At 36.2% G+C, this 15,790-nt stretch overlaps 2 protein-coding genes and 3 pseudogenes across 2 annotated transcripts; 2 read left to right on the top strand and 3 right to left on the bottom strand.

Moving 5' to 3' along the window:
• The first annotated feature begins 36 nt into the window (after window positions 1-36).
• On the top strand, window positions 37-1,441 carry LOC120184686 (annotated as a pseudogene).
• A 103-nt stretch (window positions 1,442-1,544) lies between these two features.
• Window positions 1,545-2,574, top strand: LOC120184727 (annotated as a pseudogene).
• Window positions 2,575-3,207: 633 nt separating this feature from the next.
• On the bottom strand, window positions 3,208-3,830 carry LOC120184718 (gibberellin-regulated protein 12-like). The gene is made up of 3 exons (XM_039189106.1): window positions 3,715-3,830; window positions 3,583-3,613; window positions 3,208-3,429 (listed from the first exon to the last, which is right to left on the bottom strand). Exons 1-3 carry the CDS (start codon window positions 3,790-3,792, stop codon window positions 3,248-3,250), a joined length of 291 nt encoding a protein of 96 aa, XP_039045037.1. The 5' UTR covers window positions 3,793-3,830; the 3' UTR covers window positions 3,208-3,247.
• A 5,627-nt stretch (window positions 3,831-9,457) lies between these two features.
• LOC120184672 (gibberellin-regulated protein 12-like) lies at window positions 9,458-9,989 on the bottom strand. The gene is made up of 3 exons (XM_039189080.1): window positions 9,906-9,989; window positions 9,777-9,807; window positions 9,458-9,639 (listed from the first exon to the last, which is right to left on the bottom strand). Exons 1-3 carry the CDS (start codon window positions 9,987-9,989, stop codon window positions 9,458-9,460), a joined length of 297 nt encoding a protein of 98 aa, XP_039045011.1.
• A 326-nt stretch (window positions 9,990-10,315) lies between these two features.
• LOC120184661 lies at window positions 10,316-11,028 on the bottom strand (annotated as a pseudogene).
• Window positions 11,029-15,790: the final 4,762 nt, after the last annotated feature.

The raw sequence follows: 15,790 nt of genomic DNA, 5'->3' as shown, positions 1-15,790 counted from the left end.
CTAGATATACTTGTATCAAAATTTGAAAATTCATACGCAGACTGCATCGAGATGATAACCATGGCGGTTCGCACCAGAGTCCCTCACCGGCTGCTTCTGGTCCGCAGCTTCGCAGACGCCAGGACCAAATGGGTTCGTGACCCTTACCTCGACACCGCCGTCGAAAGAGAGAAAAACCTCAAAGAAATCCTTTCCCTCAAAAATCAAATCGTCTCTTCTCCCTCCAAATCCCTTCTCCTTTCCTCTCTCTCCCCTCTCAAATCCCACTTCAATCTCCCCACCTATACTTCCAAGCTTTTTCACAAGTACCCTTCCATTTTCTCCCAATTCCAGCCCTCTTTTTCTCTTCCTCTCCACGTTAAGCTTACTCCTCAAGCTATGGCTCTGCATAAGGAGGAGCTAGCCATTCACAGCTCTCCCTCCCACCGAAATGACACCGTAAACCGGTTGGCTAAGTTGTTAATGCTGACCAAAACAGGTAGGCTGCCTTTGCGTATCGTAGACAAGTTCAAATTTGATCTCGGCCTTCCCTGGAATTACATTACTTTTCTTCTTTCTGATTATCCTGAATATTTCCATGTTTGTGAATATAAAGACCCTTGTGATGGAAAATAAACCCTTTTTTTAGAGCTTGTTTCTTGTAGGGATGAGCTTCCTATTTCCGAAATGGAAAAGAGAGCGTCGTTTTCTGGCCAAGCGAAATTGAAAAGGTGAAGGATTGGGTTGAAACATGGCAGGATTTGCCTTACATTTCACCTTATGAAAACGCGTTTCATTTAGGCCCTAAGAGTGAGCAGGCGGAGAAATGGACCGTGGTTGTGCTTCACGAGTTGTTGTGGCTCTTGGTGTCGAAGAAGACTGAAGGGAAGAATGTGTATTCTTTGGGAGAGTATATGGGGTTCGAGAATCGATTCGAGAAGGCGGTGAAGCATTTTCCGGGGATATTTTATATGTCAAATAAGATCAGGACACAGACCGTGGTGCTTAAGGAAGCTTATAGGAAAGATTTCTTGATGGAGAAGCATCCCTTGATGGGTATGCGGTTTAGGTATATTCATCTTATGAATAAGTCAGATAAGTTTCAAAAGGGAGATGGTGTTCGATTATTCAGGAGGAAAAGGAAGGTGATGCGGTGTGCCGATGAAGGAGAAGTTATGAAAAAAGGCAGAAAGAGTTTGGAGGAAAATAAGGATTCAAACGTGTCATCTAGTTCGGAGTTTAGCCATGGTTCAGATGACGAGAATTTTAAAACAAGGGTAATGGATATTTAGTATGAAAAGGATACACCAAGATATGAATAAAGATAAATATGATATTAGGGTCACAAGTTTGAGACAAGGAAGTTGAGAATTCTGCTAGAGCAAGCTTGACTGCATGTACTTTCTTCAGCTATCGATGAGTTCGAACTGTGAGAGAAAGAAGCATAAACGTCGACATGTTTCTGGAAAATGTGTTGAGTTAATTTTTTTTAATGATGCACTTGGCTTTGCCTTTTTCTCTAAGAAAATCAGAATATGGAACATATATTTCTCACAATGAAGCTTTAATGCTTTATAAAAGAGCTTATCATACATCCCATTTGGCAAAGCAAACTTTTGCGGTTTGCATAGTTTCATTACAACATTCTAGAGAAGAGAGAATTGTTGAGAAAGAAAGGGAGAGAAAGTATGGGACATTTAGAAGAAATACAAGAGATGCAATGGTTGCCTTCTTCAATGTCAACCTCACCTACAACAGTGCTGCCATTGTTGTCTCTGAACCATGTTTCTTTGTCTGCAACTCAGGGAGCTACTCGGTGAGGTTTTTTGAGCAAGTGCTGGGATTCGTTCTCATCAAACGCCTTCTTCTTTCAACTTTGAAGGAGCTTGGTATGCTTCAGCCTCTGGTCCATTCACTCTAAATATGTATTTTAGTTTCTGCATTTTATGTGCCTAAAAAATTAAGACCCTTTCTTTTGTTTCTTTCGATAAACCAGGGTGACCGATCCTTAATTGTTAGATGCAAGAATTGGTTGTGTTTGATTTCATTTGAATGATGATAATTACTATTTCAGGTCGTGCAACTATGGAATCCGCATCCATTTGCTTGAATCTGAAAGTGTTCTGGCAGCAAAGAAAGAAAAAATCATTCCAAAAGACAACAATATTTCATTCCAAAATCCAATGCTCCGACATGAAGCCGGTGATGCAGAACTTCAAAGAGATGAAAATCAAGTACAGGGCGGCCATAGTTACATGGCTACATAATTCGACGTTCCTGATGGTTACATGGTTGAGATTGCAACTGCCAAAACCTTCCCGTCCTTCCACTCTACTCTTGCCTTCTCAAGGTACCTAAGTCTACGATGCAGTTTCTTTGTTGTATGGTAGGTTCTTTTATGCATTCATCCACTGTAACTGTAGTTTTATTCATATAAATGCCTAGAGAAGCTGGCTGCAACCATGGACTGAGAAATTCCGGGAAGCAAAGCAGAAAGACATCTCGTTCCGGACTAGCAGTAATTATGATGAAAAATTTGGTGATGGACTTGTTGGACGTATCAATTTGACATGCATGAACAGAGATGAGATCTGATTGCTGAGAAAATATGACATATATGCCACTGCTGTGTAGAATGTAAAAAAATATTTCGAGTAAACATGGTTGAGAACATTATTTTCGCTGATGGTGATGATTTTGTCCGGCATTGGTTGTTTTTCATGAACTTGAGTATGTATTCTGATAATAATGTTCTTCGAGAACATGATTTATTTGCTTGGCTTCAACCACCGTTGCCAATGCCATGCTCACAAGTTCATTTGACTGCACTTAATCACTGATCCTGGAGACTGAAACCAGGTTCCTTGTCCTTGAGTCCAAAATTTCGATGAAAATAGCTGACAAGTCCCTCTATTATATCTATTATATCAATTTAGTCTATATATTATTGAAAATGTTCAAATTAATCTCTCTACTATTAAATGGATCAATTTGGTCCCTATACTCTTAATAAGATTATCCTCTCATCATCTAAGGCAACCTTACTCCACAAGGAATCGCATCAAGAAATGAAATGAGCACACCATCGAGCTGCATGCCATTGAGCTCATATATAGCATAATATAAACGCTTTAAAAAAATAAAAGCATCACCAACGTTTATCTTTTTATTTTGATCATCAACAAAACATATTATTTCAAGACGAAAGTTTTCAACATCTCAATTTATTCTAGCATCTTTAATTGGTATTAATCTGTAATTAACAAAATCAAGGACATTTATGTTTGCCTTCCTTAGTCTTGATGTTGTCGTAGCATGGACATTCTCCAGTGTGGCCATAAAAACCCGAAGGAACACACAAACACCTCTTACAACAGTAGTTACAGAATTCCAAACACGCACTCTTATATTGTGTCTTCGAACACCGAACGTTACAGGCGTTCGGGCAATCTGCATATCCAACAAAATAATGGATTAGAAATTCGGCTTGAATCAATCAATGGACATCTCTACTTATAATCAAACTTTCAGTGAATCGGATTATTACGATCGAACATGACAAGGTAAATAGAAAATAGAAATTTGAATAATAATGCATTTTACCTTGGAGGCGAAGTGATCCTTCCCCACCAGCCTGTGGACATGAAACATGTAGAATTAGAGAGAGATGCAATTCATAGTTTATAATAAATCAACATTCAATGAGAAGGAAGGGATGATAAATAGATGCAGTACATTTACTGTTTGAATGGTGAAAGTGGAAACAACAAGGACGAGGAAGAAGGCAAAGGGAACACATGAAAACCTAACCATCTCGATATGTTTCTTCGTTTAGGGTTTAGAAATCAGAATTAAAAGTAATCAAGTGTGCTCTAAAACATCTATAAATTCCTCTTTATATAGTCTAATAGCAATGTAAAATCCTATGAACATGTGCATCTGCATTCAATGTAAATTCTCTCTTAATTTGTTATATCTTCTTTTATAGAAAAATACAATAAAAATTACAAACAAGTTTTGAACTTTCTATATATATATACCTAACAATATATTCAGCAATCATATATAGGGTAAAAATAATAATTTAGATCTCTTTTAATATTGAAATTATGCAATTTTTCTTCCATGATCCTGATGGTTACATGGTTGAGATTTGCAATTTGACATACATGAACGGAGATGAGATCTGGTTAATAAGAAAATATGTCATAAATGGCAAAACTTCTATGTAGAATGTAAGAAAATATTGTAATTGGAGTAAACATGATTGATAACATTATTTTTGCTCTATTAAATGGATCAATTTAGTCTATCTATTATTGAAAATTTTCAAATCAATCCCTTATAAGTATTATATCAATTTAGCCTATCTATTATTAAACGGATCAATTTAGTCTATCTATTATTGAAAATGTTCAAAGTAATCTCTCTACTATTAAATGGATCAATTTGGTCTCTATACTCTTAAAAAGAATCAAATAAGGTATCAAACAATCCACAAAAGTTATACAACCAAGGAACTTGATATGAGTCCTCTTACATATGTGTCTTGTTATGGAGAGTTGGTAATTAAGTTATGGGAATTTCCCTTGTCAAAATGGTTGAGTGGGTCATGATCTGGACTCTTATCACTCCACCGTAATTAACAGGGAGTTTCTTCAATCTTAATCTTTTCAATAGGTTAAAATCAAATCTCAATTTTTCTACAGGTATGGTGGAGACTGCATATTACTGAATGCATTTCTTTGGAATTCTGATCTGGAGACTCTATAAGCAAAGATGCAATTTTATTTTCAAGGGCAAGGTTTGGTCTACCCCATCCATCATCCAGCCTGCACGCTCTTGGGCCCAATCCATCCGGGCTAAAACCTCTTCCATCGCCACCAAAGCAAATGACACACCTAGGAATCAAATTTGGAGACCTCCCAATCCAGGGGTGGTCAAGCTCAACACAGATGGTGTTGGAAATATAGACTGCAACTTGTGAATGGAGGCTAGCTTAAATAATGCTCGGATTATTGAGATTTTTGTCACGAGAGAGTTTTTTGAGTGAACCCTTTGACGACTAGCCTTGTTTTGTACCAATGGATCGAACCATCTGGTCTGAGTTTCTTTTGGAAGACCCATTTATTGATGATCGATTTAAATCCCTAGCAAGTTAACCAATTCCTAGTATGATTAGACATTATTGATTCTAGTTCATCATTAATAGCGTTTTTCCAGAAACTAGCATCAATTAACCGTATAGATTCTTTATATGTCTTAGGATTTTCATCTAACAAAAACATTTGAGCTATAGGATAAAAAAGGGTGTTTAAATTATTTATCTTAGTAATAAAGGAAGTTATGAAATCTGGTCCAAAAGTGGTTTTAATTCTTTTTATTTTACTTCTTCTAGGCTCGAAATTAGTCTATTGAGAAGACCTAGTAGGAACACTAGAAGAAGTGGATGATAATTTTTCTATTTATGTTTCCTCATTTAATCTAGGTTTCTTTAGTGGAAATATATCTTCAAAGAAAACAACATTCACAAATAGAGAAGTCTTGTAAACACATGAACTTGTATGCGACATTGTTTGTAGCATACCCAATAAACACTACGTCAACGGTTTTCGGTCTCATGGTGGACATCTTAAAGTTTGGCAAGCCGACTTTAGCTAGACGCCCCACATTTCAAGTATTGTAGATTTGGAGCGTAGCCTTTCCACAATTCACAAATAGAATGGCTTCCCCTACATGTTGTCAGCTAGTCCAGAACTTATTAACAATGAATTAATCATCTCTTTTAAAGTTTATTTTTCCTCTCGGCTATATCATTATATTCTAACCCTTTTAAGAAATTTGATCCATATTCACCACCTCTATCGAATCTAACTTGTTTTATTCTCCTATCAAACCAATTCTCGACTTATGCCTTATAAATTAGAAAGAAGTTTTCAACCTCATATTTAGTTCTTAGGAGATATACTTTTTGTATCTTGAAAAGTCATATACAAAAGTAATATAGTAGTGTTTTCCTCCTTTACTTTCAGAGATTCTAAAGTCTGCTAGATCAATATGTATAAGCTCTAATAGTTCAGTCTTTCGCTCAGAAACAATCTTAAAGTGAGGTTTATGATGCTTGGCTTCTACACAAATTTTACATTTGTTAAAGCTAGTTATGTATAGTTTAGGAAGAATATTCATTTTCATCAGTTTCTTTAAAGATTGAATATTCACATGACCTAGTCTAGCATGCCACATATCAATAGTCTCAACAGTGTAAGTAGAAGTAACTATATTTTCATTAAGTTGAGTTTCTATGACAAATAAACCCCCATTTAGAAAACTTTTCCCAACATTATCATTGTTTTGGGAAAGTACAAGTTTATTTGCCTCAAAAACTAACTTAATGCTTTCTTTATTTAAAAGTCCATCACTCATTAAATTTCTACGCATGAAAGGTACATACAAGACATTATTCATGGCTAAAGTTTTATCAGAAGTCATTTTGAGTAAAACCTTGTCTTTTCCGCACTTCAGAGTTGTTGGAGTTTCCTATGTACAATGTTCACCTTTGGCCTCATCCTCGAACTCGATGAAAAATTCCCTCATTGCATAGAAATGCATGAAAGTGCCAGTGTCCACAACCCACTTAGTATTGTTCTCCAAAAAATTTACTCCCGAAACCACCGTAGAAATGACATCATCAATATTATTCTCCGCAACGTTCAACTGTGGTTTGCTCACATTCTGACGGTCGGAATGGTGTTGACACTGGTAGGCTTTGTGGTTGACTAGTCCACAGACATAACACTTGAAGGATTTCCCTTCAGCTTTGGGCTTCCCTGGTTTCTTGAAGTTGGCATTCTTTCAAGGTTTTGTCATCTTGTTTTGATTTCCTATTTAAAGTTTGTGGTCTTTTTGAACTTAGGCCCTGAGCCAGTACCAGACTCAACCAAGTTATCTTTAAAAGATAATTGACCAATAGAGTTAGTAACCTTATCCTTTAACCGGTTAGCCTCCTCTATCTTCATATGGCCCACGAGCTCCTCAAGTGAAATATTCATCTTTTTTATGTTTAAAGGAGTTGCGGTAATCTGACCCAGACTTGGGCAACTTCTTGATTAGAACGTTGTCTTGCAGAACTTCACACATCTGCATTCCCTCAATAATGATGTCGGAAACCAGCTTCTTGTAATCATGGACTTGATCCATGATCGACTTGTCGTCGGCCATATGAAATCTCATCCACTCACCAACAACGTACTTCTTGATGTCTGCATCGTCAACTCCATACTTCTTCTCCAACATTTCCCAAATCATCTTGGTGCTCATTTCTTTTAGGAACATGTCAGACAACTTGTTAGACATGTGACTTAAGAGATGGCCTTGCACCGTCTTGTTATCTTTCTCTTACTTTTTGGTGGCAGTGACGACAGTAGTAGTAGCAGCGAAAGTAGAGACAACATCAGGTGTGGTTTCATCACCAGTAGCATCAGTTGTAGTTGGGGTAGTCACTGGAGTAGTTGGTGGTGGCTTCAGCAGCACGTAGTTAAGATCAAACTGCTTGTAGAAAATCAGAATCCGCCACTTTCAGTAATTTGAACTATCTAAGGAATCGAGTTTGGAAAGATCAAGGATAAACTTGCTCAGTGGTGTTGACATTTTGCATAAATGAAGTTTGTTTCTAAATTGTTGGAAATATAGATTGAAAATGAGATGTTAGCAATTGATTGGACAATATAAAAATATTGAAAAATGAAAAATCGAAACTATGTCGTGGTGAAAACCACTACCTTAGAAACAAATTCTCCCCGATATGTGTAATCGCTGCTTTAGGGGGATTGTCCCCTGAGGTTAACACGGTCACTCCAAATTTCGTACACCCAAAACTGGAGTGCACTACCGGTGGTATTGTTTAGCAAAGAGAACAACTCGAAATATCTTTAGATGAGAGGATATGAGAGTGTTGAGTGTGTGTTAAGAGTGAAATGAAGCTCTCTATTTATAGGCTAAACTTCATGGGTAAAATTGTCCAATGTGAATCATATATAAAATCTAATTAATTTCTGAATTAAATCATGTTTGAAACTGTTAAAATAAACATATAAATTTAACCTCAATTCAGTCTAGGTTCGTGCTTTAATACTCAGATGTTTGTTACTATAGGTAATTAACTCTGTAACTCTTATAATTACTCTATAACTGGCACAATAAACATTCTGAACAGAGCTGTAAAATTGCCTAGATTCATTTAACGTTTCATAGACATGAATTTAGAAACTGACAATTTAAAATTTTAATTTTCAGAAATCAAAACGACAACTGATTAATTAGTTGTTACCCTCTGAAAATTAAATCATACAAAAACCTATAAATATCAGACAAAAATTCTTTTACAAGTCTTTTTTCATCTTTTATGCTTGAGAAAAATCCTTACGAATTTTCTCTAAAAAAATAGCATCCGCACAACACATGTTACCACGAGCTACGAGCACAAGACAGGCGGCGGCAACGCACGAGATTTTCTTTTGTTCTCTATCACTCAACAAAGGATAGAAGAATGAACACTGTAAATACCCAAGCCAAATGGTATTTCCCACTCAACGTGGGATAGTGTTTTCCGTATTACGAACAGATGGAGCTGTCAACCAGTCCATGATGGAAGCGACAAGTGGCGGAATATTCCGTAATTCTGAAGGCGTTTGGTTATCAATCTATTACCGCAGCATTGGTCGATGCTGTGTCCTTCATGCAAAACTCTGGGCCCTCTTTGATAGTTTGTATATCACTTGGAATCGAGGCTACAAATGTATCGATGTTGAGCTGGATAGTTAGGAAGCAATCAATATCCTCTCCTTTTCCTGCGCTGTCCTTTGAACCGACCATTAGTCGCAGAATTCGGGGAATCCTCCAACGTCAATGGAGTATTAGGATGGTTCACATTACCGTATGGAAGATGCGCTCACCCTACTTGACCATTCAGTACCCGAGGGGCTCTTTGAGCTAAACGACCCACCTAATGGAATTCATCGGCTTCTCCAACTAGACATGGATCGTTGGAGAAGTCGCATTACTTACTGCTAGCTTTCTATTATTTGTAACCAAAAAAAATGGTTGAGTGGGCGAGAACACCTAACGAAGAGATACTGTATAAAAATATTTAAAAACTAGTTTATAGTACGAAATTATCGTATGGATTTAAGATTATCTTCTCATTATCTAAGGCAGCACATTGTCGAGCTGCATACCATTGAACCCGTATCTATAGCATAATATTAAACCTTAAAAATAAAAATAGTAGTAACATTATATTTTTATTTCAGTCATCTACGGTTAAAAACTTGAAGTAATATTTTTTTCTCAGATTTTCTAAAATATAGCAACAAAATCATGTAATTGGAATTAAATGGCAGCATATTATTGCAAGATAAAATTTTCAACATCTCAATTTATTGTAACATCTTTAATTGGAAATTAATCGTATTATTCATAATTAAGGACATTTATATTTGCCTTCCTTAGTCTTGATGTTGTCGTAGCATGAACATTCTCCAGTGTGGCTATAAAAACTCAAAGGAACACACAAACACCTCTTACAACAGTAGTTGTAGAATTCCAAACATGTACTTTTATGATGTGTCTTCGAACACCGAACATTACTGGCGTTCGGACAATCTACATACAACAATCGATTAGAGAAATTCAATTTGAATCGATCAAAAGACATCTCTAAATATAATAAAAGTTTTAGTGAATCGAATTATCACGATGGGTATATAGAGAATGGGAATTTGAATAATAATGCATTTTACCTTGGAGGAAAAGTGATCCTTCCCCACCAGCCTGTGGACATGAAACAAGTAGAAGTAGAGAGAGATGCAATTCATAGTTTATAAATCAAAATTCAATGAGAAAGAAGAGATGATAAAGAGATGCAGTACGTTTACTGTTTGAATGGTGAAAGTGAAAACAGCAAGGACGAAGAAGAAGGCAAAGGGAGCCCATGAAAACCTAGTCATCTTCATATGTTTTATGGATTAGAAATCAGAATTGCAAATAATCAAGTGTGTGCTCTAAAACATCCATGAATCCCTCTTTATATAGTCTAATAGCAATGTAAAATGCATCTGTATTTAAGATCCCTCTTTAAATTGAATTATACTCATCCTTATCCATTATTTAGGAGAGTATTGCATCGTGTCGTATTTTCGGGGCAAATAATTATTCGTTAACGTAGTTTCATCCCTAGGAGTAGACAATAAACTAGAAGTTCAACGTTAATCTATATAATCCACAGATCAAATAATGAAATCCCAAATTTCAGGGTTGGAATTCGACAGTTTGGTGAACAAAATAAATGATCAACTATTTCCTTGTCGTGATCGGATAGCCAATTCCATGCCTCGTGGTCGGAAAAACTACGAACAATAAGCTGCAAATCAGCCCAACTCCGACCGGTGCAATGCTCAAAACCTCCTCGGTTTCATGTTCAGGTGCCGGGTAGAAGCAATTCAACACATTCTTGTCTCTCAAAGCTACTGCACCGAACACGAACACCGACAAAACAGCGTGAACGCCATCGATAAACTTGAGTCTATACTTGCTCAAATCGGGCAAACTTGAATCTTTGGGATCGGGATAGTCAAACAAGAACAACCCTTTGAACGTCGCGAAACCGAATAAACTCGTCCGTCGGATGCCTCGACGCTGTCGGTGAAGCAGGCGAGGAAACAAGAAAGGGTGAGGAGGAGGAGGAGGAGGAGGAGCGTCATGGCGCGCGTGGCGGGATCACACGACCCGTTGTTGGTGAAAACCGGCACTAGGAGCTGGAAAGCTAACAGCGTGCCTGTAGGAAGAAGATTGGCTAAGTTTGCCGTCCACGTCAAGGTTTGCGAGAGTGCCCGTCGAGATAAAGTAGGCTGCTGTGATTGAGATTTTCGTGTTTCACGGTCACGCTCGCTGCTGTTGCCGCCTATTGAATGAGATGTTTGCTTGGAAACAGCAGCTCTCGGTCGCAGCGACGCTCCCGACATTGCCAAGTGGTGGTTGAAGGCAGTTGTTAAAGAAAATCTTGGTGTTGACGAATGAAATGTGGGAGTTGGAGGATGGTAGGTTAGCCATATGCGAAATATAAACAAGGGTTAAGCGTTGTTGCTTGAATATGTCTACAATCGGTTGTTTCCACGGAATTTTAATGGTAGATTAACAGCTAAAGACATTATCAACTCTCATAATTGGGAGTTTGTAATATTTAAATCGATATCATTAAATTAAGTTAATTAACTGCTTGATGTCCAAGGAAGCATATGCCTTAGGGTACACGTCTATGCTTCTGGCTAAGTCTTCAATTACTTATTTATTAGGTTAATGAGGTAATCAGTTCATTTTACTCCAATTAAACACCAAAAAATAAAGAAAATGTTTTCACGAAACGAACACACCCCAAGTTTCTTTCTTAATTTTGTTAACCAAATAGTCGAGAAGATGCTGTGTCTGCAGATTTCAATGATTTGGAAGTAGTTAACTCAGACCCTGCTGAGGCACGAGCCCAGGAGCAATTCATCTTCATCGTCCTCTTCAAGTGACAGCGACGAGTCATTTAGTGCTGAAGAAATAGATGACTCGTTAATAGTTGATAGAGGGGATCATGGAAAGCAGAAAGCGAGTAAACTACCTAAGAAAGGGAAGAAAGATGATGATAAGCCGGCCAGGGTTTTGCGTTCTTCCCTAGGACACTCATACTTGCTGCCTCGATCAGATTCAGTGCCATCCTTAGTCTTAGATGAGTATATGCTCACCCTGAATTTTCTTTACTTAATTACTTATTTTATTGGTTATGCTCATCTCATATGAAAATTTTATGTTATTAATATATATATGTTCACCTTTAAAAATATTTTTAGATCCGATAAAATTATACAAAGTCCAGTCGCAACGTCCCTTGTTCTCCGGTGGATCCCGTCATTCTCCCTGGTCAATAACATCCCAGCAGTCCACATTGAGCCGTGGGGAATCTAGTGAGGTACAACAACAGCAACCGAGTTTAGTCATTACCAACCTCAATAAGGGACGAATGCAAAGAATTTTCTTAGATGTGAACTTTTAATATTTTAGATAGATACAAACATATATAATTTTAAGAAATAAAAATAATTTATCAAAAGAAAATATAAAAAATATATAATATATGATAATCTAAAATTTTATAAAAGAAAATATAAAAAATATATGATAATTTAAAATTTTATAATAAAGATAAGCTTCTAATTTTAAATTGGCAGAATGAAACTCTCTCTCAACTCTCAAGCTGAAGGACCCAACTTCGCTAGTGTTCATCATCTCTTGAAACCTATTGAACTATTGATCATAATTCTCTATTTAAATTAGAAGAATGATTGTCACAAGACATTTTTCTTATCAATCACCGGCTGATCTAAGTTGTGTTTGGACAAGTACCCATATGAAGATCTAAATTCCCTATTATTTTCTATTGATTGTGCTCGTCCTAAAATTTTATCAGTGTCTACTCACATGAAATGTAACCCCTAAATCTAACCCAAGGAGAAATTAGATCGAATCTCTAGAGTCACGATAAGATATGTCCCTCACAAAATCAATTTTGATTTTTGTAACTCGTAAATAGATGTAAAATACTATAAGGCTTTGAAAAACCCAAACTACTAAATATTATTAAATAATATATTAATGGAAAACAAAAAAAAACCTTCTCAACCATTCGGAAAAAAATAAAATAATGCCCAATATCCCAAAATAAGTAAATCTTAATAAAATATCCAAACAAAATAATAAATAAAGAAATTAACAATAAGTCCAAATAAAAATTCATACTATAGAAACAATGAGTTTTGTAGTAAGATGCAACTCCAAGTACTGGGTCTTAGCTCGAGTATCTGAAAGAAGAGACTAAAGGGGAGTAAGCAACGAGGCTTAGTGTGTCTCCAAGGTGCATATATAAACAAGTACAAGCATAATCTGAAGCATTCATAGATCATATTCACATACCAAATCATCAACAAGCATGACAGTTAAGATGTTATGCAAATGCTCATGCACCCACCCATACACCAATCTCGCCCAGAAGAGTGGGTTCCCCAGAACCGTACTATATTCATCCCTCACACCATGTAAGTGGGGTTTGTCACAAAGGCGAAGGCCACTGAATTTGAAAAGTGACATTCATCCCATCGAGTAAATGAACTGAACTTCCCTATCAGAAAATCTTCCCAATATGAATGCAAAATGACAACATAACTGATGTTCGATCTAATCCGAATAATAATATTTCTGAGGCATCTAGTAAATCCGAAACATATTATGAGACATTTAATTCAATTATGACAATGTATCACAATCAGACATTTTTATGAACACATAATCCCAATTCCGACAGGTTCACAAAGTCGCATGACATAAATTCTAATCAGACATTTAGAATTTGATACTTCAGGTTCATTTAGGATTCAAATGAATTAGGAATGTACTCAAGAACCTTTATATCCAAATTATTGAAGATTCAGATATAATAGGAGTGATTCTATTAATCATGCAATCATAAGCATTTTTAATATTATGATTTCTGAAGAATTCTTTGTAATTTAACCCAATAAGAGTAAAACGATAATTTGCAGTATTAGAAATTATCTCAAATTATTAGGATTTCGAGTCAAATCGAACTAAACAAATCCCACCACTGCAATACTTACCAAACATTCGGACTGATATACTTCACTTCTTAATACTGACTACACTAGTTGAACTAATCACAATCAGAATCATCATTGAACAGATCTTGAGTAACTGAACAAGTATTTCGGTAATATTTATTTTATTTTTTTATTTCAATAGTACCAAGAATGGCGGATGTGCTTAGGTCGTGCTCCATAACCTTTTGGGGGAAGGACAACAATTAGGTTTATCAATGTTTCAAAATTTTATGTAATGACATTCACTTATTTATAGGTCATGGGGGTATTTAAGTCATCTCAGTACTCAAGGTTATTTTAGTCATTTTGGGGCTTAAGGATATTTCAGTCATTTTAGGTATAAGGGTATTTTGGTTATTTTAAAACTCGAGGATAATCCAATCATTTTAAATACTTCAGTGACGTGTCGTACATTCAGTAATCTGAAGATCAATGTATTTTGAAATCCCAAATGTAGAAACTAGTTTTTGAGGTTTTCCAAACAAATCAGGAATTTAATCAGTTATTCAAAGATTCTAATGGATCAAAATATGAGTTCCCATGTCGTTCCCACTATCACTGTCATTTTGTTCAATCGAAACGGATGCACTATTTCCAGTAATTTGGTCTTCAGGGGCTTGCTCAAGAAATCAGAAATTCTAAGTATGTTTTTCCATCTCAGAGGTAAAAAAATCGATTATCAGGAATCGTCTAAATAGATCGAGTATTTAATATGTGAAACAGTAGTTCCATTGGATCAATTATGACTTTTCAGGGTTATTTCTACTTTAGGGATAATTGTCCTTTTTATTTTCTAAAGGTATTTTCATAATTTCTTATCCAAGCATTTCCAACATTAAGACTTTTAATGAAATAATCAAAATTTTAGGGATTTTGAGGCTAATCGAATTACCAATTAATCACTGAACTTGAAATTATTCCTTATTAGTCTTCTTGTTCCTTACATGAGTAGATCGAGTATTGTTTAGTTTACTGCATGTATATCGTATTCAGTTCGAGTCCAACAATAATTAACTATGCATAATTGACCAATTATTGGCATTCATGTATTTACCAATGATAAAAAAAATTGTAAATCATTCAAAAGTAGTAATGTATTAGCTCGATTTCTGAGCTACATCGATAAATTATTAAGACTTTATTCGATCACTCTCGAACTTGAATTCAACTCTCAAATATCTCGAATACATAACAAAAGAAATTATGTTAGAAACATAACTTAATTAAGAAAAATAAATCGAATCAAAATACAAAACATTAAAAAACTTAAAATAGGACTTTTTAATCAAAGTCAATGGACAACATTTGTTAAAGTCAACTTTGGATAGGTAAATGCAACTTGGCTCGGTCAACACGGCTCGACTCAGTTAACACGACTCAACTCTGTCAATACGACTTGGCTTGGTTCATAGCTTGGCTCGGCTTGAGCCATTTTAGAAACTCCTTCGACTGAAAAACAACCATATGCGTAGGGGCGGGTGTTAGGAGCGTGTGACGGTTGAAACGACCGAGGGAGATTGTCTGATTACAGCTCATGTATCCTTTTACCTTAAACAACCTAGATCTATGCAAAAACCAACCAAAACTGAGAAGAAACAATCGAAAAATGGTGACATAGGCTTACCCACGACAAAACGGCAGAGGGGCAGCGACGGAGCGACGACAAGGGACACAACCACTTGGGTTTTGATCGGAAATGCACGGGGAGGAAAGTGGTGGCATTCGTGTAGCTCACGACAGTCGGGATCGACCGCAATCAAGAAGAATAACAGTGGTAGTTGTTTTTTTCGTTGAGCATTTAAGGGGAAATCTACAGTTAACGATAACAATTCACGACGAGGAAAAGGTTGGACTTTGGTCGTGAGGTGACGGTAAACCCTCCGACAATAGCAATGCACAACACGATTGGCCGGACGGTGGTCAAAAGGGCTATTTGGAGGGAAGATTTTGTAAAAATTAAAATGTTAGGGTGATTTTCAAGTGGAAAAAAAATGAATTTTGGGTGTCTAGATCTAAAAAACCTAAAAGATATTTCAAATATTTTAAAATCAAAATAGTGACTTAGTCTGGTGGAGTGGTGGTTAAAGATATTGCTATATTTT

The sequence above is a fragment of the Hibiscus syriacus genome, unplaced genomic scaffold, assembly GCF_006381635.1.
Source record: "Hibiscus syriacus cultivar Baekdansim isolate YM2019G1 unplaced genomic scaffold, ASM638163v2 tig00003967_pilon, whole genome shotgun sequence".
Taxonomy (NCBI): Eukaryota; Viridiplantae; Streptophyta; class Magnoliopsida; order Malvales; family Malvaceae; genus Hibiscus; species Hibiscus syriacus.
The sequence above is the reverse complement of the archived record's forward strand: the minus strand, read 5'-3'. Positions and strand labels throughout refer to the sequence as shown.

Coding starts and splice junctions, on each gene's coding strand:
- LOC120184672 (XM_039189080.1), bottom strand. CDS start 9,989: ATGAAGATGACTAGGTTTTCATGGGCTCCCTTTGCCTTCTTCTTCGTC. Junction 9,808..9,905: donor TCACCATTCAAACAGTAAAC/GTACTGCATCTC, acceptor TCATGTCCACAG/GCTGGTGGGGAAGGATCACT. Junction 9,640..9,776: donor AGGATCACTTTTCCTCCAAG/GTAAAATGCATT, acceptor TGTTGTATGTAG/ATTGTCCGAACGCCAGTAAT.
- LOC120184718 (XM_039189106.1), bottom strand. CDS start 3,792: ATGGTTAGGTTTTCATGTGTTCCCTTTGCCTTCTTCCTCGTCCTTGTT. Junction 3,614..3,714: donor TCACCATTCAAACAGTAAAT/GTACTGCATCTA, acceptor TCATGTCCACAG/GCTGGTGGGGAAGGATCACT. Junction 3,430..3,582: donor AGGATCACTTCGCCTCCAAG/GTAAAATGCATT, acceptor TTGGATATGCAG/ATTGCCCGAACGCCTGTAAC.